This window comes from Amborella trichopoda, chromosome 4 (assembly GCF_054954075.1).
Source record: "Amborella trichopoda isolate Santa Cruz 75 chromosome 4, AtrichopodaSantaCruz75HAP2 v2.0, whole genome shotgun sequence".
NCBI lineage: Eukaryota > Viridiplantae > Streptophyta > Magnoliopsida > Amborellales > Amborellaceae > Amborella > Amborella trichopoda.
This window is the reverse complement of record NC_142339.1, coordinates 41452116-41478154: the sequence shown is the minus strand read 5'-3', so window position 1 is coordinate 41478154 and position 26039 is coordinate 41452116. Positions and strand designations below refer to the sequence as shown.

Genomic DNA, 26039 nt, shown 5'->3' with positions numbered 1-26039 from the left:
GGAAACCTCGGACCGCTCTCTAGAACCCAAAAGAAAAATGCTGCAGGGCGTCCGAGGTTCCCAACCTCGGACCGAAATTGAAATGCAATGGCGGTCCTAGGATGGGAACCTTGGACTGCTCTCTGGAACACAAAAAAGAATACTGTAGTACGGTCCGAAGTTCCCATCCTCGGATTGCCATTGCATTTCCATCTTCGATATGAGGATGGAAATCTTGGACCACCATTTATTTCAAAAATAAGAAAAGAAGAGAGACTAATCAAAGTATGAGAACTTCCACACCAGGGAAGAAACCAACAACTTCAAAATTTACGTATGGTGATGATATTTACCCATTTCTTTTTTCGAGTGTTGTAACCAAAATTAAAGAACCAAAATCTCAACACGCAATTAAAAAGTGCATCATTACCGCTTTGTACCCCAAAAAAGGATATGTATTAAAGCCAAAAAATATATATATTGCCAATAATTACAATTTTTAAGTCTCAAAAAGCAAAATTACATTGAGAATCCATTAAAAAAAAATCATCAAGCCTTGCGTCTTGGATTATATAGCTTCTTCCTCGATTGCACTCTAGGGCCCACTTCTTGTGCGGGACCCTACAACCTGAGACCCTTCTACTTGAGACCCTAGGATCCTTGTTCGCTGAAATTGGAACCGCGGTTGCATTGCCTCTGGTGTGATAACCAATTCTTGCTCTTGAGTCACAACTGGAACCTCCTCCTCTTCCTGCATCCCTGGCCTCTTCCTCCCCTCCTTAGCCATCATCAAGTCCCTCCTAACAGTGGACACATACTGACATATCGTTTCAGTGTTAGGGGCAGCTAGTGCAGAGCCCCACATCTCTATCGCCATGCAATATACATTCCTCTGTAGCAATAAAAGAAATAATAAATGAAATATAAAATAAATACAATAAAATAAATAAATGAAATAATAATAAATAGAATATAAAATAAAGTTAAAGGCATACGAGAATATCACCATAGCCCCAAGGGGCATATTTATCAGTGCGCTCGAGGTCAGTGTTATGAATCCTAGGTCTAAAAACCCAAGCATACCACTGTCTATATTCCAATGAGGGCAAACCACCATTCAGGTTCGCATCGCTTGCTTGAAAATTATCAATGGCATTTCTCCATCCAGTGATCTGGTCCTGCAGCTCTACCTCCGAATTTTCTACAAACCTACCATGCCTCTCTCCCCTCTGCCATCTACCAGGATTCTTTGGAATGGGTTGCGTCAATCCAAATTGACGCAATACTCGATCCGGCAAGTATCTCTATGCTGTATTGTCAAAAATAATATAAGTATTGTACATCGCAATACCATATACATATTCTTTATAAACTTCCATGTCTTGGACCTCACGGCCGTGGTCTTTCTCTTTCACATATGAGTCCCAATGTACTTACGGAGATAATTGCAAAAATATTCATATAGCGCTTTCAAAATGATTCAACTATCATTACAATATCATTCAACTATAATTATAAAGCACTTCATAACGATTCATATAACACTCTCAAAATGATTCACCTATCACCACAATATGATTTAACTATAATTACAAAACAATTCATAACGATGCATATAACACTCTCAAAATGATTCAACTATCACCACAATATAATTAAAATGTATATAAGTTTATACTCGACTAGAATTACCCTCTCAGGCATGAGCATATCGAGTTCTTGGCGTATGATTCGTTGTGAATTGGGTTCTCACTGTGAATTGGAGACTTCCATCCCCAGTGCGGATAACTCTTTTTTTTTAGATAAAGCCGGAGAGTTTTTATATGTTCTAATGGCCATGACTGCGCAACATACATAACGAAATTCATTAAACATAAAAAGTGATTTTTGTGGTGGTTAAAAAGAGGAGCTCATATATTATAAAACTAAGATTTTAACCTGAAATAAGGTGGAAAAGCCATTTAGGTGATGGTGTGGGACTTCATCAGCTTTTAATGTTGCAGACTTCTAAAGCTACTGAAATAGGTATGCTAGAGCCGCGGCCCTCAGGCATATAATCCCATGCGTTCGAAGTTTTCAAACAAAGTCTAGTATCTCGTTGGCACTTCATTGCCTTTCGCACTGGAGAAGATGGTGTGACCGACTTAGAAGAGCAAATAAGCCGTCGTGTGTTGGTCTATTACAACCTGTGTTTCATTCTTAGGTATCTCAACGATTCTACTCCTCAACTAATTGAACTTAGATATGCAATTGACGATCCTCTGGGAAATTCCCCAGCCACTCGTCTATGTATGTCGTATATGGCCAGCAATCCCTGGTTAGCACGGGATCACCAGTGACATTCAGCCTGTGTATCCGCCATACATCATACAATGTGGACATCATTTCTCCGATGCATATCGGCAGATGTGCGGCGTTCCTCTCGAGATGTCACTTTTTCGTCATAGTAATCATCAATGGATGATCAATATATCTAGGTTCGAGCTCTGCTAGTTGAACCAATGGCAACAACCCCACCCTCTCAACAATTGCATGTTACTCCTCTATAATGGGCCATGACCTGGCAACAGAATAGGACTCGTCGATGTAAATCCTTGGTCTCGCCTAAAAACAACAATGACACTTTAATGTGTAGATTGTTAACAACATTCATATGATGTGCATTTTATTACTATACATCATCCTATAAAAAACTGACATAAATGATGGCATTTGTCTCTACCTTTCCTCGAGACACCAATTCAGAGATGTGATTCTCTTTCAGGTACAATAGTACATCGTCCTATAATCCTCCAGCATTATTCCCTTGATTTTCCACCTTATCTATAGCACTATATTCCAATTTAAGAAAATAGACTTACTACATGCATCATAATATAGTGAATGCACTAAAATCATTTATATTGGTTTACTTGACTAGTACTAAAGAACTTAATTGAGGAAACAACTATCATTGAAGGCAACTGTTGGAATTGTATATTTTTGAAAATATAATGGTTGAGATTGAATATTGTTCTCATATTGTGCAATGCTTAGTGAACATTCATCATTTCTACATAATAACAAGGGTTTAAAAAGAGTCATGAAATTAAAGTGAAATATCCTAAGATAAACAATACATAAACTGTCCATCAATTAGAAAAGAATATAACATGTTATATTTCAAGGGAAAGCTCTCTATGTTCCCTCTACAATATAGAAGTTCTATCCTCCCCCTACCATCCAGCCGTCTATTTTTGATCAAGAGAGCCACTCACCGTTCGATCTTAGATCTGACATCTTAAAGTACTTTATTTTTATTTTTTTAATACAAATTTTCTGAATATGAAATTTGGTACATGCCATCTTCTCATTGGGGCGCACCTATAAAAAATATTAACAATAAATTTTCAATAAAAAAAGAACAAAAATACATTTTGAATCTTTCAGGGGTATTTTGTTTATTTTATTTTATTGAATATATATATATTTTTTTATATTTTTCTCTAGTGCGAGTTTAATAGAGGATTGGACGTCCAAAATTTGATGTCAAAATAGTTAATAGAAAAAAATAAAAATAAAATAGTCTAGAGACGTGACATTGTGATTGGGGCAATCTTAGCCCTCTATTAAAAAATGAACAGCTGGATAAAGGGGAGGATAGAACTTCTATGTTGTAGGGGAACATAGAAAGCTTTCCCATATTTCAATGGAAAATAAAACCAAAGAAATTATTCTCAACTTTTACATTCAGCTTTTCTTCATCTTCCCATAATCAAATCAAAACACTATTCTCAAATAAAAAACCATCCATTCAATTTTTCTTCATCTTGCCATAATCAAATCAAAACACTATTTTCAAATCATGAACCATCCATTCAATTTTTCTTCGATTAGTTTTCTTTGATTAGTTTTCTTTGATTAATAAGATTTAAGGAACACTGTAAAAATAAAATAAAATTCAAAGGTACAAAAACTGTTGTCTGCATTGTGCATATGTGCATTATGAATGTACAACTTCTTGTGTAGTAGCAAAGGCTGAATCCTGGAATAATGGGATTTACCAAAGAAAAAAGCACGGCCTAATTGGGAATGCAAATATTGCTACTTGAAATTTATGTTTGAATGCACAGAGTGATCAACCTTATTTACATCTTGCAAGTAATTTTTATTTTGTATTGTTTTTTTAATTACCTTCCCGGGGCCAAGTCACTTCAATAATTCTAGTCATAAACCATTCATTCAAATTTTCTTCACGTTTTCATAATAAAATCAAAACACTAATCTCAATAAATCAAATATAATTCATGCATTTTAAATAAATTTAAAGTCCCGGCCCCAAAATTATTCAAAAACCAGAAAATCCACTGTAATGCATTTAAAGAAGATAAAATCCCAATAAAACCCAAGAAAAATTGGCATTTTCATTCAAATTAAACCCTAACTCATGATTTCATGATAATTTTGGTAAATTTCTAAGACCAATTAAAAATTGAGCATGATACATTACAGAATAACTAAATTAAAAAATAAATTACATGTATGAAGGAAAATATAACACCAAAACCATTGATTTTACACTAGATTCAATAATAATAAAAAAAAAACCCTCATATGTCAAAAACGAAAACTTCATGATTTTGTTGATTTCTCCTACCAATTTTTTTTCTTATTTTTGATTGTATTGTGAAGTGATATTCTCCTTCTAGCAACCCTAATCATCTCCTTTGAATGGCAACTTACAATGTAATAATCATACTTCCCCTATATAAAACCCTAACCAAACAACTAATAATCCGAAAAATAGGGTATAAAAGAAAAAAAAGACTCACCAGATTTTTGAATTCACGCCGATATTACAGAAATGTGCCAAGATCTTAGCATTAAATCTTGGGCAGGTCGACGGTAGAGAGAGAAAGTGAGAGAGAAAAAGAGAGGGAGGTTGAGAGAGCGATCAAAAATTGGGTTTTTCGTGTTTTAAGGGAATTAGAAAGCGCTCCCGGGATATAATCTTTGGACAGTATGGGAAGTGCCCCAATCCCATTAGACAGTGCCCTACGAATGAAAATTAAAAAAAAACTTTAAAGGTGGTTCAGGGACCGAGGGATAATTTTGTAAAAAAAAATCAGTCAAACCGACCTTAGTTGTAATATTCACTTATAAACGGAGCAGATTGTATTTTATATACTTATATATGTACGTAATTAATTCAAAATAATAACGGAACATACAACAAACGTTCTTATATAAAGTCTGCACGTAATTAACTCAAAAGAAACATACCCTCACCCTCCGGGAATTATTCAGAAAGGCTGTGAGGAAAGCCATCGGAAAATCCTTTACGATTAACAACAACACGTGCTTTTACTTGCATTCAACAAATTGGTGTCATTGTCCATTTACGATTGAAAGGGAAGGCTTTTGAACACCAAGCAACATATGCTTGGTGTTAAAGAATAATCCACCCCGTTTGAATCATTTTAAACATATTATCTCAAGAAATAAAGGGATGGATACAAGTAAAACATCCAGAATTTTGTAACTTGGTGAAGTTAATTACGAGTATATGACTAAAACTATCGGTCTTCTTGGAACGTGTAAATATGAGGTGGGGCTGTTCGATACGTTACATCTTGTATCATAGGCTCCTGCTTTCCATTATTTGTAAACATTTACTTTTGGTTCTGATTATACTTTTTGTTTTAATCTTTTTTGATATTTTTTCTTTTCATTTTTTGTGGTCCTAAAACCTCAGCTGGTCTATGGATAAAATGTTGAATCACAAGGTTGTGATGGTAGGGCTGCTAAAGGATCCTATCTGGGTCAAGCCGGGCCTGGTTTCAGCCCATTTTCAGCCCCACAGGTTAGACTTGTGGGGGTTTGTTAGGCCTGAGATATATATTTTTTCAGATTTATGGAGGACTCAGAATGGTTTCCATTTTTTTCAACTTGGGCCGGGCTAAGGCTTCATCATAATGTGTCCGGTCCAGGCCAGCACCTGGTCCAGAACTAAATTTTCAGACCTGCGCCAAGCATGGGCCTGCACTATTTACGGCCATGGAAAGCTAGGCCTGTTAACGGCCCTAGTGATTGGAGCCTATACGGGCATTTTCCATTATTCTTGTTAAAATAAGATGCCCGTTATAACGTAAATTTGAAAATCCTTGGAAAGAGAAGAAAACAAGAGGGAACGCCTCAAGTAAAGGAATTGAGCAGATATACTATCCTCCCGAGGGAGCATATACCTTAGTTCTACTCTTTCAGTCAAAAGAACTTTTTAGGAGGATATTATGTTGGTACGTGCGTAGCCATCGAATTTTTAAACTTGCAACATTTCTCTCTCTTATAATTTAATGCTTATCACTAAAATAAGGAGGCTTTTTAGAAGGAGAAAGTTTCGTTATTTAACGGCTAGAACCTAACCACCCACTTCCCAAGATTACAAGGCCACGTTTTCTCAAAGATTTCAGGAGGAAGCCAACGTTAGAGAATGACCTCCTCTATCACTCTTTAAAGGTTTCATGGCTATGGAGAGGCACACAGAAATTTACAAAGTTCTTACAATTTTGGTAAAAGCCTGATCTCTACGATCGACAGTCTCACGATGCTGCCCTCAATCATGGGAGTGGATCTATCTCTTCCCTCAAGTTTTTCAACATTGGTATCAGAGCGGGTTGTGGAAGCGTGAGTGGTTCCATCTCTTCCCTCAAGTTTTTCAACATTGGTATCAGAGCGGGTTGTGGAAGGGTGGTGGACTCGTAACCTACAGTTCCCAGGTTCCATTATTCATTTATTTATTTTTTATTTTATTCTTGTTCTCTTTATATTATTTTCATGTTTAATTCGTGTTCGTCGATTATTATATTTTTTTTTAATCTAACTTTGCAACCTAAATTACGCAAAGACAGAGAGAATAAATCATTGAATTGTTCTTTATCTCTGCTTTTACTTCTTGCTCATCATCAAGACTAAATATATATATTTCTTTTATACTGATCGTGATATTTTTTCTTAATTCTATTCATCCACTGTATTTTTTTTTTTAATACAGTATACACAGATGATAGTTGATATTTGCTATCCTTCTTAGTTGATTTGTGGATAATCGGTAATCTGTGGATTTTTTTTTTTTTTTAATACAATATACCCTAATCTTCATTCATCCAGTTTATCTTTGGATAATAGTTGATAGTAGCTATCCTTCTTAGGGTTTTTTATATACATAAATAATAATAATCTTTAACCCTAATCTTTATCTGCATATTTTTTTTCTCTCTCTCTCTGCTGTTAAACTAAAGATTGGGGTAGCCGTGTTTTACCCACAAGCAAGTTCACTATATTTTTTCCAAGACCTCTATTTCATCTTTTGATTTTTTTTTTTTTTCTTTTCCATTTAATATCACAGTGAAATTCACTGCATTTAATTGAATATCAGGACTTTTACTTTTGCCTAAAAGAGTACGCACAAGTTCTTTTTTTGTTCTCTGGAAACCTCATGTTCTTAGCCAGCAACGCCTTAACCACTCGGCCAAAGCAAATTGGTGTAATAATAATAATAATAAAAGGTTGCTAAAATTAGTCATAATAATAATAATAATAATAATAAAAAGTTGTTAAAATTTTAGAGAGAGCAAGATAGAACTACTGCTGGAATTTTAGAGAGAGACCGACATGTATAACTACTGCCAATAATTAATTATTTTACTTGGTCTATAATTTAGAGATTCTTTCACATATTATTTTTGCATAGTAATTCATTACCATGCATAATTATCCTATGTTTTGACCTCTTTTACATAATAATTATCATTCCATTCCATAGTTATCTTATGCTTGGGTCTTTTTAAGTTAGAAAATTTCATGATCTTGATTTTGTGAATTCATTATTTTTATGACTATGCAATGCCATATTTTTGTTGAAAATATCAAATATCATTATAGACTCTCTCTCTTGTGCTAAAATATATTCATATATTTATGAAACTGATTCTTATGCAAGATTTGACATAAAGTAGTTGTTGCCTTACTTTATTAATTTTTTGTTGCATCATAGCAGTGCGAACATAAACCGTTCGGGAAATTTTTTTTTTGAGGTCTCAGCTCATTGAGAGTCAGCAAACCTATTGATTTAACTAGCAGACAACCCTTTCTTAAACACAATTAAATTTTTTGAACTTTTAGGTATTATCTAAAATTTAAAATGACATCTAGGCTAGTCATGTCAGACCTATCTAAACTTGAAAAACTCAATGGGACCAATTTTTCTATGTGGAAAAGAAAAATTGGATATATGCTTTTCCATGATAGGGTAGATTATGCCCTAAAAACAGAACCACCAGTTTTAGAGCCTAATGCCAATGGTCAAACTAGAAGGCGACTTGAAAAATGGTTAGAAGTTGACAAAGTAGCTAGGACTACTATGTTGAGCTTCATGGAAGATAATTTAATTAGAGTCGTTGAAGATTACACCACAGCTCAAAGTATGATGGGCGCCCTATTTGAAAAGTATGGGACCAGTTCTGATACCCATGTACAATTGTTGTTAGAAAAATACAATTCTTGCAGAATGAAAGAAACGGACTCAGTGACCGAGCATGTCAATAAAATGACAGTGCTCGCAAAAGACGTTGCTGCAGCCGGGAATCCAATCCCCGATCGCATACAAGTATCCATTGTCCTTAACAATCTTCCTCCATCTTGGGAGTCCGTTGTAATTACATTAAACCATTCTGCACAAGGGATAACCATGTTAAATCTTCCCATGCATCTTAGCATTGAAGTTGAGAGAAAAATGAGGAAGAAGTCAATTGAGCCCCACTTTCCCCAAAGTTCATCTTCTTAGATTCTCAAGAAACCTTTCAATTATCAGAAAAATAATAAGTATTAGGGAAAGGGGAGAAATTTTAAAAATCAAAAGAATAAAGTTGAGAAGGCCTGTTTTTATTGTAAGAAAATTGGGCACATCAAGTTTAATTGTTCTAAGCTGAAAAATAAAAATAGGAACCAAAATAACAACCCTACTCGAAATAATCAAAATAAGATAAATGACTTGATCTGCGTAGTCTTAGAATCAATAGTTGCCGATCATGACCTGAGAAATTGGTGGGTCGACTCAGCCTCCATTCGACATGTCTCGAGGACCAAGGACGGATTCACAGAATTGAAAAAGATTGCTGCCGGTAACCAGCGGATTTATATGGGAAATGACACCTACTACGATATACTAGGTGTTGGCACTTTCAAACTGTGTTTACCATGAGGAACAAATCTCTTATTAACTGATACATTGTATGTGCCCAATATGAAGCGTAATTTGATCTTTTTCCCTAGACTGAACGACAAGGATTATGAAAATAAAGTTCAGGTCAGGTCGGGTTACCATTGGGAAGCATTTTAAAGCATTATAAAGTTGACAATTTGTACCGACTGAATATTAATGAAAGTTCATCATTTTCTGATTATATTGATGCCTCTTTTGATGCTTTTATGTGTATGGATGATCCATATTTATGGCACTTAAGATTATGACATATAAATACAAACAAAATGAATCAAATGGCTAAAAGAGGTGCTCTCAAATTTAGAAGAAATTGTGTTCAAAACATGCGAGCTATGTATTTCTGGTAAATTAACTAAGAAGCCTATCCCTAAAGAGAAAAGGTCTAAAGAACTACTTAGTATTGTTCACTCTGATTTATATGGCCCATTATATGTGAAAACACATAGATGTATGAAATATTTCATAACATTTATAGACGATTATTCACGTTATGGATATGTATACCTAATTAGTAAGAAATCTTACGCATTAGAAACATTTAAAGAATATAAAGCTGAGGTAGGAAATCAGTTAGGTAGACATTAAAATTTTTCTAACAGATAGGGGAGGTGAATATTGCTCCATCTTATTTTTCGAATTTTGTAAAGAGCATGGTATAATTCACCAAACAACTATGCCATATACACCACAACAAAATGGTGTAGCGGAAAGGAGAAGTAGAACTCTAATGGACATGGTTAGGTCCATGATGAGCCATTCAAATTTATCACCTCATTTTTGGGGTGAGGCACTCAACACTGCAATATATATCATTAATAGTGTCCCAACTAAATCTATAGACTTGACCTCATATGAATTATGGACAGGTAGGAAACCTGACCTTACTATCTTGAAAATTTGGGGTTCTTGGGAGCTTATACCACCACAAAATAGAGATAAATTACAAAGTAAAACTATAAAATGCATTTTTATAAGCTATTCAGAAAATTCTAAAAGGTATAGATTCTATAACCATGATACTCTATCATTAATAGAGAGTCGTGGTGCTCATTTCTTAAAAAATATAGATCATGAAAATATTTTAACTAAACCTATTGACTTATATGAAATTGATAAAGATAAGGGTCTGAAATACCCTGTTTCTCAGACTCCCTCTACATTTGGTGAGAATGATTGTATTCCAGACAGGCCTAAAAAAACTAGAGCCCCACCTGCTAGTTTGGAAGAATTTTATGTATTTATGAATGAAGATAATTACTCTTCAATGAGTGAGGATACAATAGATGAGCCTCGAAGCTTTAGTGAATCTATTAGCTCACATGATTCAGTTGAGTGGACTCAAGCTACGGATGATGAACTTGATTCTATTAAAAGAAATTAAGTTTGAGAGTTGGTTGACTTCCCTAAAGATAGAAAAGCCTGCAAATGAGTCATAAAGAAAAAGTTTAATACAAATGGATCCATTGATAAATATAAAGCTAGGTTGGTAGCTAAAGGATTTACTCAAAGAGAGGGCATATATTATGTAGAAACTTATTCTCTAGTAGCCAAATTTTCATCTATTAGGTTCATCCTTGTATTAGTTGGATATTATGATCTAGAATTATTTCAGATGGATGTCAAAACAACTTTTTTAAATGAAGAATTAAAAGAATATATATACATGAAACAATCAGAAGGATATGTAATTAAAGGCCAAGAAGACAAGGTATATAAACTTCAGAAATCTTTATATGGTCTAAAACAGTCTTCTAGGCAATGGTACTTTACTTTTTATAATGCAATCACTAAAATTGGTTATATAGCCAATAGGTCAGACCATTGTGTATATGTCTGGAATAGTGAGAGCAATTTTGTTAAATTGTCACTATATGTGGATGATATTTTGATAGCCGGTAATGATATTGGCATGATTTACCATACCAAATCATGACTAAATTCCTATTTTGAGATGAAAGATATGGGAGAAGCCTCATACGTATTGGGCATTAAGATAATAAGAGATAGAAGTTCAAGACTTCTATGTTTATCTCATGAAAATTATTTAGAAAGTGTTTTAAAGAGATTTAAGATGGAAAATTGTAAATCCATAGATACACCTGTTTGTAAAGGCTTGAAGTTATCAAAGAAAATGTGTTCATTAAATGATAGTGAGAAAGCTGAAATGGAAAGAATTCCATATGCTCAAGCTGTAGGATGCATAAATTATGTCATGTTGTGTACAAGACCTGATTTGAGTCATGCATATGGCCTTGTAGGTAGATTTCAGAGTAATCATGGGATGGCTCATTGGCAAGCTGTAAAAATGATATTCAGAAAACTAAAAATTACAAGTTGTGCTTTCAAGCTAACAACTTAGAGGTTACTGGGTACTTTGATGCAGATTTTGCAGGAGACCTATACGATAGAAATCAACCTCAGGAATTGTATTCCTCTTTGGAGGTGGATGTGTTTCTCGATCTAGTAAGAAACAAGGTTTGTAGCACGGTATACTATAGAAACCAAGTATATTTCTTGTAGCATTGCTACAACTTATGTCTTCTGGATTAAACGTTTCATAAATGATTTGAAGCTGGATATAGCCGACGGACCTGTTAAATTTTTTTGTAATAATCAGATTGCTATGTCATCAATTAGAAATGGAGCTTATAGTTCCAAGGGTAAGCACATTGAAATCGATTATCATTATATTTATGATAGCATTGGAAAGAATGAAATAACTGTAAGTTATTTACCATCTTCAGATATGATTGCAGACCTTTTAACAAAGGGATTGAGTGCAAAAATATTATCAAAGCATGTAGCTTTGATGAGACTTAGAAATATTTAAGTCAAGAACTCCCAAATGGGATATATTGTTTTTCATGTCTTGGTCATGAGAGGAAAAACTGCATTAGTGTGAAAAACCATGACATGATTTTTGATATTTTTTGTTATGAGATGTATAATAGCACTTGCGAGAAGAGCCTCATGACAAAAATATTCTCATAAATGTTAAATTCATTAAGTTGCAAAGACTTTATGATATTTCAAGTATATCTGACCCTCATAGCCAAGTAAGAGATGTTGGTACGTGTGTGTGGTCATGGGGCCTTTAAACGTGCAATATTTCTCTCTTATAATTTAATTCTTATTATTAAAATAGAGAGGCTTTTTAGAGAGAGAAAGTGTCGTTATCTAACAGTTAGAAAGTAACCACCCACTTCCCAAGATTATAGGGCCACCTTTTCTCAGAGATTTCAGGAGGAAGCCAAACGTTGGAGAACGACCTCCTCCATCTCTCTTTAAGAAGGGTTTCATGGCCATGGAGAGGTATACCGAAATTTACAGAGTTCTCACAGTTCTGGTGAAAGCCTGATCTTTGCGATCGATAGTCTCACAACCCTGCCCCTAATCCTAGGAGTGGGTTCATCTCTTCCCTCAAGTTTCTCAACATTTTTTCGGTCTGAAATTTTGGTAGCCACCTAAGAATCACTAGATGATTAGTCACAAAAGAAAAATTTGAAATTTGAATTTTTTAATACTTAGATTTCACCCCTCAAAAAATTGGATTGTTTCTATTCTATCTTAAGACATTGTTTCTTTTACTTGCTTTGAGAGTGCAATTAGGAACTTTTTATTGAGGTTAAAGAGGTTATATCTCCAAAAATTTAAGGTTTTAAAATTGGGAAATGTCCTTGTGAGACCCTCCCACACCCATATGTGTAGGACTTCAAATGATCACCATTAAATTTGGCATAGATCTATAGAAAAGTCAAGTCCCACACTTGATAACTTTTCTAGAGATATGTGCTAAGCTTAATGGTGATCCTTTGGGGTTATACACACATGGGTGTGGGAGGGTCTCATAGGATCATTACCCTTTAAGATTAATCCCAGGTGGGATTTTACTCGAGGAAGTAAATAGATAGTATACCCCCAAGGAAATAAAATATCATTTGGCAAAAGGATTTTTCTCCCCCTCCCTTCAATTTGAAAATGAAGAATCAATGATCAATATTCTAACGTTCTAACTAACTTCCAATATGCACTTTTCTGCTTTATTTTACTTGTTAAAAGAGGTGACGTAAAAAGTCTTTGAGAAGCACCAAACGTCTGCAACTCAAACTGGGAAGAAGATGCATGACTGAAGAAAGACTCTCTCTCTCATCTATCTAAAATTCTTCGTTTGCGGCGGCTGATCTTAAAATGGAGCTTCCTTGTTTCTGGTATGGTGGTTTTAAGCCTATAAATAGTTCATGAAACCAACTTATACTAAAAAGAATTAGGGAACTTCATAGTGATTATCTTGTGAATTTTGAAGCTTTCTATCTGAGAATACCAGCTTTAATGCCAAATAGAAGGCTCTTACAGAACGTTCCACCCCTTTACGGGGACTTCATCACCATCTTAAGCATAGATGGAGGAGGAGTGAGAGGCATCATTCCTGGAACCATCCTCAGCTTCCTCTATTCCCAACTTCAAGTGCAATAATCTTCTCCCTTTCTCTTATTACTATGTTCTAGGAATCACTCACGGTGCACAATGGTTTTTTTCCTTTTATAATAACATTACAATCTTCCCTACCAGATGTGTTAGAAAATAGGGAGCAAGAAGGTTTACGTTGAAAATTTTTACTATGCACGCAAAAGAGCTCTATTCAACACAATTTCTTCATTCTACTTGTACATAAACATAGTACATGTATATATAGACCACTTCGGAGCTTTTTAGACTCTATGTACACCATTCTAGTGAAGTTTTCACTCTCATAACTTACAATCTATATGCATGGACGAAATTACAAGATTATATAAGAAAATTCTAGACTGCACTCACTCACAATTCAAATTTGCATACATTGCATGCTTTGGACTGCTCTCTCTCAATCTTGGGACTCTTCACTCTCAATGTTGAAATTGTGACCTCGGAATTCTACACAATTATTTTGCATCATTCCAAAATTACTCTTAACATAACTTTCCCAAAATGTCCCTTATATTGAAATCTAATACCCAAAATACCTTTGAACATAATCAAGCTTATTTTTAACATCCCCCCTTAAGCTTGATTTTCCAACTTAGTTACTTCTAACATAACTTTCAAGTTTTGAAACAATTCATGTTTGAGAGGTTTTGTAGAAATGCGGGCAACTTGATCTTGCGTTTTTGTATAAGCAAGTTCAACCTTCTTCTCTTTCACTTGGTCTCGAATGAAATGGAAGTGTGTATCAATGTACTTGCTTCTCTCATGAAACACCGGGTTCTTTGCAATTGCAATTGCCGACTTGTTATCTACATGGATTTTGGTGGGAGTCTCATGAGGCTTTAAAAGTTCTTTAAGAAATTCCGTAGCCACAATGCATGACAAGTACTTGATGTGGCGGCTACATACTCGGCCTCACAAGTTGATAGTGTCACGAGCGGTTGTTTCTTCGATAACCATGTGAATGCCGTACTCCCCATGTAGAACATGTACCTAGAACTGCTTTTCCTATCATCCAAGTCTCTGGCTCAATCGCTATCAATAAAACCTACAAGATCACAAACATTAGAACATGAATAGAATAAACCATGGTCAAATGTGCGTTTGATATACCGGAGAATCCTTTTTGCCGCTTTCAAATGACAGGTATTTGGAGTCTCCATGTACCGGCTTACTAAACCAACTCCATAGAGAATATCCGGTCTTGTACATATTAGATATCAGAGACTTCCCACTAAACTTTTGAAAAATGTAGGATCAACCCTTTCTCCATCACCTTCTTTTCTCAATTTGAGACCACTTTCTACTAGTGCATTACCGGATTACAATTCTCCAATTTAAATTTCTTGAGAATTTCTTTTGCATAAGATTTTTGTGACACAAAAATTCCATCATCCATTTGTTTAACTTCAATGCCAAGGAAATAAGACATGAGCCCAATGTCAGTCATTTCAAACTCCTTAATCATGGATTATTTGAATTCTTTAGACATGCTCGGATTATTTCCGTATAGATTAAATCATCAACATATAAACAAACAAGCAAAATATCTCCATTTTCATTTTTCTTTATGTATTGGGCATGTTCATATGGGCACCTAGAAAAACCATTTTCAAGAAAATATTTATCAATTCTACTATTCCATGCCCTAGGTGCTTGTTTTAAATCATACAAAGCCTTTTTCAATTTTTAAACTTTAATTTCTTGCCCTTTTTACACATAATCAATTGGTTGTTCAATATACACATCTTCTTCAAGAAAACCATTAAAAAATGCCAATTTCACATCCATTTGAAAGTTTTTCCGTTTCATTTGGGCTGCAAGAGAAATGATTAATCTAATAGTTTCTAAACGAGCAATGGGGGTAAATACCTCATCATAGTCAACAACTAACCTTGTTTTCAACCTTTCGATATCCCCATTAGCATTTCTCTGTCTTATAAATCCATTTCACACCAATTGATTTGTGGCCCTTAGGAAGTGTTGTATGCCCCCATGTATCATTCCTCTCAAGTGCTTCAATTTCTTCATCCATGGCTTTTTTCCACACTTTACTTTTACATGCTTCATCAAAATAAATAGGATTCAAATTTGCATAAAGACAAAGCAATGTGAGATCTTCATTTTCAACATCAAGCCTACGAGTAACCGAATAAATTTCTTAAAGGATTTTTGTTTTCATGGGTCTATGAGATGAACTACTAGTAAAAGTAGATTGGCCACTAGAAGAAGCATCATGAATAGGATTCAAAGGGCTTTCTTGATGCTCAACTTGTCCCTTTTATTCCACTTTATCAACCTCAATAGTTTTCTTTTATTGATTATTTTTCCAATCCCATACTTTATTTTCATAAAAAATCACATCTCTACTCAAGAATACCTTTTAAGTAATGGGATTGTACAGCTTGTAACCCATTGTATTTTCTCCATAGCCAATGAATACACACTTTTCTCCTTTGTCATCAAGCTTTGCCCTTTTCTCTTTGGGAATTTTGGCAACATCCACACACCCAAAGATTCTTAGATGCTCTACATTTGGCTTGTAGGAACTCCAAGCTTCTTCGGGTGTCTTATACTATAAACCTTTTATGGGACATCGATTCAACAACTATACTACACAAGCAATGGCCTCGGCCCAAAATTCCTTTGGCATTTCTTTTTCTTTTAACATGCATCTTGCCATATTCAAAATAGTTCTATCCTTTTTTTCCGCCACACCATTTTGTTGTGGTGTGTAGGATGTGGTCATTTGGTGGCAAATTCCATGTTCTTTACAAATTTTTTGGAAACATTAGAATTATATTCTCCACCTCTATCCGATCTTATCACTTTAATTTGAAAACCACCTTGTTTCTCCACAAAAGCTTTGAATTCCTTAAACACTTCAAACACTTCCGATTTTTCTTTAAGGAAATAAGCCCACGTTTTGCTACTATAATCATCAATAAAGGTTAGATTCTACTGAGACTTTCTATGTGAAATGGGCTCAAGTGGTCCACACACATCCGTATGCACGAGTTGGAGAGGCTTTTATGCTTTCCTTGATTCTCCACTCTTGAAGCTTTCTCGATGTTGCTTTCCTACAATGCACCCTTCACATACTCCATCGGGTTTCTTTATTCTTGGTAAACCATTCACCATTTTTGCTTTTGACAACAATTTCAAACCACCAAAATTAAGACGCCCCAAACGAAAATGCCATAACCATGAATCATCATTCAAAATAGATTGAGGCATTTCACATTTTCACTTTTGATATTCATTGGAAACATTTTATTCTTAGTTATAATTATTTTGGCATTCAAATTGTTTCTTTGGTGTCTCAAATAAAGGCTACCATTTTTCATAAAAATATTATAGCCTTTTTCTAATAATTGCCCCAGACTCAAAATGTTATTTTTCATGTCCAGTGCATAATATACATCGGAAATAAATTGATGACCACCATCCTTCATTTTTATCAAAATTTTACCTTTGCCTTTTAAGGGTCTTTTTGATAAGTCTCCAAATATTACATGCTTATGGCTTAATTCATTCAATTCCACAAACAATTCCTGCCTACCACACATGTTGCTTGCACCAGTGTCAAGATACCAAGTATCCATTTGATTATCATTCTTATCATTATAAACAAAGTTGGTTCTTCGTCATCATTTTATTTTTCAACAAAATTAGCATTTTCAAATACATCATTTTGGGAACGGTATCTACACTCGGAACTATAATGGCCATATTTTTGCAATTATAACATTGAATCATAGATTTTCCATATCTTGAATGATTGTATGGTCTTGAAAAATTACCTCTTCCTCGTCTTCTTTGCGCTTGTGGGTGGTTTTGATCTCTCACACCTCCATAGTTAAAGTTGCCTCTTCCACGTTCTTTCCTTCTATTGCCACGACCTCTTTGGCCTCTTCCTCCATGAGATTCTTCATTAGCTTCCTTCATTGTAAGGTTTGTTTGTAGTGCATGCTCCAAAGAGTTTTGAGTCCATTTTTGCAATCTTTGTTCATGGGCTTGAAAGAAACCCATGAGTTGATATATAGTCATAGCCTCTAAATCTTTTGATTCTTCAATGGCTACAACAATGTGCTCATACTTACGATCTAGTGATCGTAGTATTTTTTCCATTACTCTTACATCATCTATATTTTCTCCATTTCTTCTCAATTGGTTTACAACAACCAAAACCCTTGAGAAGTATTCAAAAATATTTTCGGATTCATTCATTTTCAATGCCTCAAACTCTTCCCTAAGAGTCTGAAGGCGCACTTTTTTCACCTTTTCAACTCCTTTGAAAGAATTTTGAAGAATGTCCCATACCTTCTTTGAATTTTCAGCGGAAGAAATTTTCTCAAAAGTGCTCTCATCAATTCCTTGGTAAATAAGAAAGAGAGCTTTCTTGCCCAACCTTCTCGACTCCTTTAGCACGGTTCTTTGATTTTGATCCAAAGCGGCTTCTTCTTGCAGGGTTGCCGGTTCTACATACCCCTTTTCAACAACATCCTAAGCATCTTGAGACCCCAACAATGCCCTCATTTGAATACTCCAATTCTCATAGTTATCTTTGGTGAGAAGAGGAATTTGTGGTTGGATCAAGGGAGCCATTCTTAAGAACTTTAGCTCTAATACCACTTGTTAGAAAATAGGGAGAAAGAAGGCTTACGTTTAGAATTTTTACTATGCACACAAAATAGATTCAACGCAATTTCTTCATTCTACTTGTACAAAAATTTAGTACATGTATATATAGACCACTTAGGAGCTTTCTAGACTCTTTCTACACCATTATAGTGAAGTTTTCCCTCTCATAACTTACAATCTATATGCATTGACGAAATTACAAGATTATATAACAAAATTCTAGACTTCACTCATTTCCAATTCAAATTTGCATGCATTGCATGCTTTGGACTCCTCTCTCTCAATCTTGGGACCCTTCTCTCTCAATCTTGGAATTCCTTGTGACCTTGGAACTCTACACAATTCTTTAACATCATTCCAAAATTACCCTTAACATAACTTTTCCAAAATGTCCCTTACATTTAAATCTAATACCCAAAATACCCTTGAATATAATCAAGCTTATTCTTAACAAGATGATGATGGGTGAATGATGATAATTCTGCTGATAATCTCACCAAAAGAATGAAATAATTGTCGCATTTTCTCTCTAAAAAAAGGGATGATATTGGTGATAATCACTGTTTATTTTTGAATTACAAGTCCATGGTTGTGGTGGTCCATGGTTTTTGATATGGACACAGTTTCTATGTGGCCAGCTTGCATATAGTAGAAATGCAGGCTCGGCACTAAATATATTTTTTAACTATAATTTGATCCTAATTTTTATAGAATATATAATCTTTAACATGGAGATCATGAATATGAAATTTTTTTTTGAAAACTAGAAGTAATAATTATATTAAAAACATAGTTGGACCGTTAGTTGCACTTGTTTTTAGATGGACCTCTAAAGATGGATGCTTTATACCTCTGGACCCCATATTTTAGAAATGCGGTCCAGCCCTCGTGAAACAATTTTCCTTTTGATATTGAAGCATTTTCTAAGTCATGGCTTTCTTTATAATCATTTTTACCTTCTAGTTTGCAAACCAGAATGTTAGACAGTTGAAAGTCTAAAATCCATGATCATCACAGATAATCTCATCTTAATTTCTCTTTCTTTAGCGCTGAAAATTGTAGCAGAGATCTTTCCTACGCTGTATGGTGCATTATAAGACATCATTTATCCGTTTTCCACTACACAGCCATCCGCTATACATTCAATAGAAGGGAACGGCCGAGATTAACTATGTTATTCTATTTCAAAGAGAGCTACACTTAGTCTCTACCACCCATCATCAGGAACTAACGGTGGATACGTCCTGATTTACCATATACCGTACAGCACTAGTAGATCGGAAAATTGTAACTATTACTATATTATTATTGTGGATAAGGTTTATGTGAGTAGGTAGCCTTATCTATTTATAGTCACCTCTCCAAAATATGTTTTAGATATGGATTTTGGATTAAAAATCTTCAGGGAATGAAAATATCCAACATGATGGATAGGAATCTAAAAAGAAAATAAATATGGGTGTGGTTTGCATAAGGTTGCAACCTTGAACAATTCAATTACGGCATATCTCCAAATTCTATAATAAAATGTAATTTTGGTGTTAGGATTGCCTGAAAATCTATTTCCAACTCTAATTATGAAATTTTAAACTCCAAAAATAGTTCAAATGAAGTAGATCTATAAACATATGAAAATCTTGAAAATGGATAGTTTAGATAATGTGTTGCAAGTGCATTATTTTTTAGACTCAATTTTTTTTTTTTTTTTCATATTCATACATCTTGATGTCGAGATGATTAATTAGAGGCTTTTTCAACATTAAAACAAAATTTTCCGATGGATTTTTAAGTTGCAACCTTAATTCTACATCTTAAGGTTGCAACCTTATATAAACTTCTTCCGATAAATATTAGGGTAAATTTTGGATACCTCCAAAGTGAACTTTGTAGACATTTTACCTCCAAATAATTTTAGCGTCCCCCCATGACCCAGTTACTATTTTTTCTTACTTTTACCCTAATAAAAAAAGTCATTGTTTTAAAGACTAAACTATCATTCCCCTCCTATACCCTATCCTGGTAGAGAGATAGGTTGGGTAGAGAGACAAAAAGAGAGATAGGATGGGTAGAGAGAGAGAGAGGGGGGTTTAGAGAGAGAGAGGTTGGGTAGAGAGAGATTTAATGGGTATGGTAAATGAGGGGAATTGTAATTTAGTCTTTAAAACAATATTTTTTTGATGGGGGTAAAAGCAAGAAAAAACAGTAATTGAGTCATGGATGTGATTCTAAAAGTATTGAGAGTAGAATGTCTAAACAATGAATTTTGGGGGTTTCCTTAATTTTCTCTAAATATTAAAAATAAAGAAAGAGATTTTGTAATATAATTTTAACTTCATTAATTGTAAATTTCTTAGAGACAACCACATCCTTCTACAATATGGATGTTTAGTATATTGTAAAAGTAGGTCCCCTTACTACTATTTTCCTATTGTTTTTGTTAGATGGGGTATTAAGGATTTTAGTGTTTCATGGCAGGAGCTAGATGGAGAGGACGCAAGGCTTGTGGATCATTTTGATGTAATAGCAGGGACCAGCTCAGGTGGGCTTGTAACCGCCATGCTCACCACACCTGACGTAAACAATCGTCCCCTTTATGCGGCTAAAGACAGTCCCCTTCTACCTTGAGCATTGCCCTAAGATTTTTCCACAGCCACGGTAAGGGAGGTCACGATTACTTATAACCGTCCGATATGAAAGCTAATAGCTTGGGGTGTGTCACAAAGTTCGAGGTAGTTTTTTTGGAACTTTAGGTCTAGTCAATGAAATAAATGTAGCTACTCAATTTCACATCCAATGGTCAAGATTAATTGTGACCATCTTGTATCATTTATATCAAAGATAAATGGTCTCATTATATACTTTCCCCTAAGAAAAAATATATTTTGAACCTTGAAAGTTAGGGGTGTCAATGAACCCAGACCTGACCCGGGACCTGCGGGGAATACCTAACACGGGTTTGGGTATGGGTCCAACATTTGGATCCGACGGGTCGACCCGCACCCAATTCATACCCGTCCCGTACCTGTAAACTGTTGGAGATAAAATACTTCAACCTTTGGGTGTATTAAGGATTGTATACAATAAGAACTAGTAGTCATCTTTAGCTAATAAACGACAAATTAGACGGCTTGAAATCTAATTGCAGGTGATTATGACCTTGTTGCCAATAATATAGGTATATGATGGGAAAATAAGGGCCAAAAAAAAAAAAAAACTGTCATAGTGAAGGTGGCAATGGACCCGATCATACCAGACCCGGGATCCGATAGGATAGACACATGACCCAATAGGTATGGGTGTGGGTCTAACTTTTGAACCCAACGGTCCAAAACTTGGATCCGAATACTATTTGTGTATGTGTTCGGGTTCAGCCGGACCCGACCCGTACCTGACCTGACCTGTTTCCACCCCTAGTGAAAGTACACCGTTATTGGACTCCTTAATTACCAGAGATGCATTAATATGCATGAGAAATGATGAAAGCAATATTGATGTGTTTTGGATTCTCAATCTATGTTTAAGCTGAATTGTTGGAAGGGGACCTCAATTGAACTGCACTTCATTTAAATTTTTTGCAGCAAATAATTATAATTTTAATAGGCGACAACAAATACATGTTATAAGATGGATTTTTGGAAGGGGAATTTAAACTTTTTCCCACGAATGATTATAGTTTTGATCAGTGATAAAGGATATCATTTGAGTAAGAGCACCGTACATGTCACGCACGTAAAATCGATCCAGAACCATGGTAAGACATACATGAGTGGTGAATACACTTCCAAACATGGCATATATATTAAAATTCAAGTTTTAAGAGGAGCACGTATACCATGCTCTCTCGGGAGTATAGTTTATTTCTACTCCATGACCTACTCAAGAGGTTTTTTTTTTTCTATATGAAATTTTGTTAACCACCTTAGAATCACTAGATGATTGTTTTCAAAAAAACTAATTTGAAACTTGAGTTTCGAACAGTTAGATCTAACCTTTTAAAAATTAGACGGTTCTTATTTAATGGTGAGGCCTTATTTTTTTGAGGGATTAGAGGGGGCAATTAGAAATTTTTTTTATTATTAAGGATAATCTATGTGAATAGTATATATGCTCCAAAATTGGGGTCCTAAAACTAATCCTAGGTGGGTGTTTCCTTAAGGGAGTAAATGGAGGTGTACTACGTAGGGAGTAGAATATCTTTCCGATTTTAATATAGGTTCGAAGTAGTTTATTAGAACTGAATAATAAAACGTCATACTTTCTAATTGTGTTTTAAAACCTGGTGATTTCCTGTCTGGATCGACAACTTCGATGGGAATTGGAGGGGAACGAACTTGTTCTAGCATGGTATAAGTTTCGACCTATAACCCCCTAAAACTCTGTGGGTCCCATTTTAATTCCACCCCATAAATCTATTTTTTTTTTATTGTATTTTATTTATTTTTAATGTGTTTTGCATCACCTAGTCATATCTGATCCAAATCATCGATCCAGCGATTCAACAGGAATTTGTGGGGGAACAATCTGTTCACCGATCATCATCAGCATCAAAGATTTTTTCTAATTAATTAAGGCCGGCTACATGAATCTTGGTCTGCTATTCCGCTCTATTAAGGGTCTATATCCTCATTGAGGCCATAGGTCCTATATATTTTCTCACTATTTTCAACATGTTATTTTGGGCCTACCCCTTGCCCTTTTTGAGCTTTCTCCTTGAACTAACTCGCACCTCTGAGCGGGTGTTGTACTAGGTCTGGTTACACATGACTAGCCCACCTAGGCCTACTCTCTCTCACCTTATTACTTATTGGTGCTACACCTAAATTTTTCCAATACCTACCAAATCAAATATCGAGGTACTCCATCACAAGCTTCCTCTATATCAATGAAGAGCATATGGAGGTCTTTTCCCTTCACCCTAAATTTCTCAATTAGTTGCCTAAGTAGGAAAATAGCCTTGGTTGTTATCCTCCTTGGCATAAAATTGAATTAATTTTCTTATACACTTGTTTCATGCCTTAGATGCTCAATCAGTCTCTCTTAGAGCTTCATAATGTGGCTCATAAGTTTGATCTCTCGGTAGTTCGCACAATTCTGTAAGTCTATTTTGTTTTTGTAAATAGGTACCACAATAAATTTCCTCCATTTGTCAGATATTTCTTTTGTTCTCAACACCTTGTTGAACAACTTGGTTAGCTAGTCAATGCCAATCTCCCCCATGCACTTCTAAACATCTATCGGGATATCACTTGGTCCTAAAGCCTTTCCTATCTTCATTATTTTCAAAGTTTTTTTCACTTTCGATATCCTAATCTTACAAATGTATCTATGACCTCCACCCTCATTCATGCCAACGGTTCTTAATAAACTATATTACTATTGTGTTCGTCATTTAATAATTTTTTAAAATAAATTATCCACCTTTCGTTGACCACTTCATCCTTGACCACGACCTTTTGATCCCCACTCTTAATGTATTTAATGTAGTCTAAATCCCTACACTTTTTCTCTTTAATCTGCCCCACCAATCCAAGTTTTAAAACACTGGTTTGTCATGTTAAGTGGTTTATTGATGTTTGTCTTTTTGTTGCTGTTGTTGGCTGCAGAGGTCCTTTCAGTTCGGCTTTAAAGATGATGAACGCTGTGCTAGGTCCTAAATATGATGGCAAGTATTTGAGGAGCCTTGTGCGTGAGAATCTTGAAGACAAGAGGCTCCATGACCCCTTGACCCATATCGTCATCCAACTTTTGATATCAACTTACTTCAACCTACTATCTTTGCGTCCTACCAGGTTTGCTCTATCCCTCTTTGTTCGCGCACACGCACGTGCGCTTGTATAACACCCAAAGAATTCAAATATGATTGATATTGAACCCTATATTTTTCATTATCGTGAGAGGCTTTTTTCAACTAATTAGGGTCACTTCACGAATCCTGATCCGCCATTCTACTATATTAATGGTCTTTCCTCAGTGAAGCCATAAGCCTCCATATCTTTTATCACTACTTCCAACTATGTTCTTGTGGGCATACCCTTGCTCTTTTTGAGTTGACGGCTTATATTTTTATGATCCTTAATTTACAGCTAAAGGATGGCAGCACTTCAAAGGATGCACTGCTCTCCGACACTTGCATAAGTACTTCTGCAGCACCAACCTATGTGCTTGCCCATTATTTTGAGAATAAAGGGTCTGGTGGAGAGGTCAGGTTCTTTCACCTCATTGATGGCGGGGTTGCTGCTAATAATCCTGTAATCTCTTTCTCTCTCCCCCCATTTCAATGAACCAGGAATTTCAGCAAACATACTTTTTTTGTTATATTTATACTCTTTCCTTCCATTTGCAGACACTAGTAGCAATCAGTGAGGTGACAAAAGAGCTTTCTCGAGACAATCCGGATTTTTTTCAAACCAAACCATTGGATTATGCTCAATTTCTTGTCATCTCTCTTGGGACTGGTTCAGTGAAAACACAAGAAATTTATAGTGCCAAGGCTGCTGCTGGTTGGGGTGTACTGCGATGGCTTTACAACAAGGGTAATTCGCCATTAGTGGACACTTTGTCTCAAGCAAGTGCAGACATGGTGGATGTTCATAACTCTATTGTATTTCAAGCGCTTAAGTCGAAAGATAATTTTCTCAGAATCCAGGTATAAATGCAATTTCTAGTAAGGGGCACCTACTATGAGCAACTTTTATAAAATGGCTCATAACAAATTCAGCAGCTCAGCCTAAATTTTACAACATTTAATAGAGCATGGTCTTGGTTTTGTTGAATCTTACATGAAGCTCTTGTTAAATTCCAAGATATGCAAACCATAGGTAAATTACTCATAAAACCTTTGTTAATTTTGTGACTAAAACTATAAGAATTTGTGAAGCTCCAACAACACCACCTGCAGAAACTAGCGCAGCTCAGATCAATGATTCAAAACTGACTAAGTCCACTCAGACTTGGCTGAGTTGCTCAACTTCTTGCCGGGTACTCAGGTGCAATTAGGCCCACTTAAAAAGTTAAAAAAATTATAAAAATATATTAATATGTGGACCAATGTGCAAAACTTATTTATGTAATTTGGATTTATTTTTTTTACAATGATTTGCAAGTTTTCCTTGTCATGTGCCCTATTTTATACTTTCCTCTTGTTTTGCATTTTCTAAAATGTCATGCAAAATTCATGTTTTATATTTTATTTATTTATTTTTGACTACTAGTGTTGTCTTTGGCTTTTTTTTCACTTTTTCACTTTTTACTTAATTTTTAAAATAATTTTTATTTTGTTTTTTATTTTTCACCGTCGTTTGAGCCCAATACACTGCTCAGCCAAGCCCACTGATGCAAGGAGAAAATAAACCAGAAAAATAACAATAAAACAGAAAAGGTTGAGAGAATATACCCTCTCTCAGTGCAAGGGTCCACCTGAAAGAAATCTCTTCACGAAACCAAATTCTATTCAACTCATTCACTAATTTACAATGAAGGGAGATCTCCTTTAAATAGACTTAAAAAAGAGAAGATAAACTTTTTCCTTTTTTTTCTATCTTCTCTCTCATCCCTATCTCTTAACCTCACGTACCAAAAAGATTTGCTTCCCACATTTTATCAAAAGCTTCATATTCTTAAAAAGATAAAACTCCAATAACATTTAACCTTATCCTATTTACATTCCTAAACTAACGAACCAATTGATAAGATA

The 26039-nt window shown here is 35.0% G+C and overlaps 1 protein-coding gene and 2 long non-coding RNA genes across 3 annotated transcripts; 1 reads left to right on the top strand and 2 right to left on the bottom strand.

Annotated features, from left to right (window-relative positions):
• Positions 1-435: 435 nt before the first annotated feature.
• On the bottom strand, positions 436-5001 carry LOC148782456 (uncharacterized). Its single transcript, XR_016053173.1, has 3 exons — positions 4791-5001; positions 975-1288; positions 436-871 (listed from the first exon to the last, which is right to left on the bottom strand). It is a non-coding gene; the product is annotated as an uncharacterized LOC148782456 (long non-coding RNA).
• Positions 5002-6548: 1547 nt separating this feature from the next.
• On the top strand, positions 6549-25007 carry LOC18425076 (patatin-like protein 1; the record flags this gene model as incomplete). Its single annotated transcript, XM_088864031.1, is given in 8 exon segments — positions 6549-6642; positions 11622-11713; positions 20822-20955; positions 20957-21001; positions 23950-24080; positions 24083-24135; positions 24430-24594; positions 24690-25007. Coding segments are annotated over 8 exon segments (1023 nt in total), but the record flags the coding sequence as incomplete, so codon positions are not given.
• Positions 13877-15752, bottom strand: LOC148782455 (uncharacterized). The gene is made up of 2 exons (XR_016053546.1): positions 15597-15752; positions 13877-14750 (listed from the first exon to the last, which is right to left on the bottom strand). It is a non-coding gene; the product is annotated as an uncharacterized LOC148782455 (long non-coding RNA).
• Positions 25008-26039: the final 1032 nt, after the last annotated feature.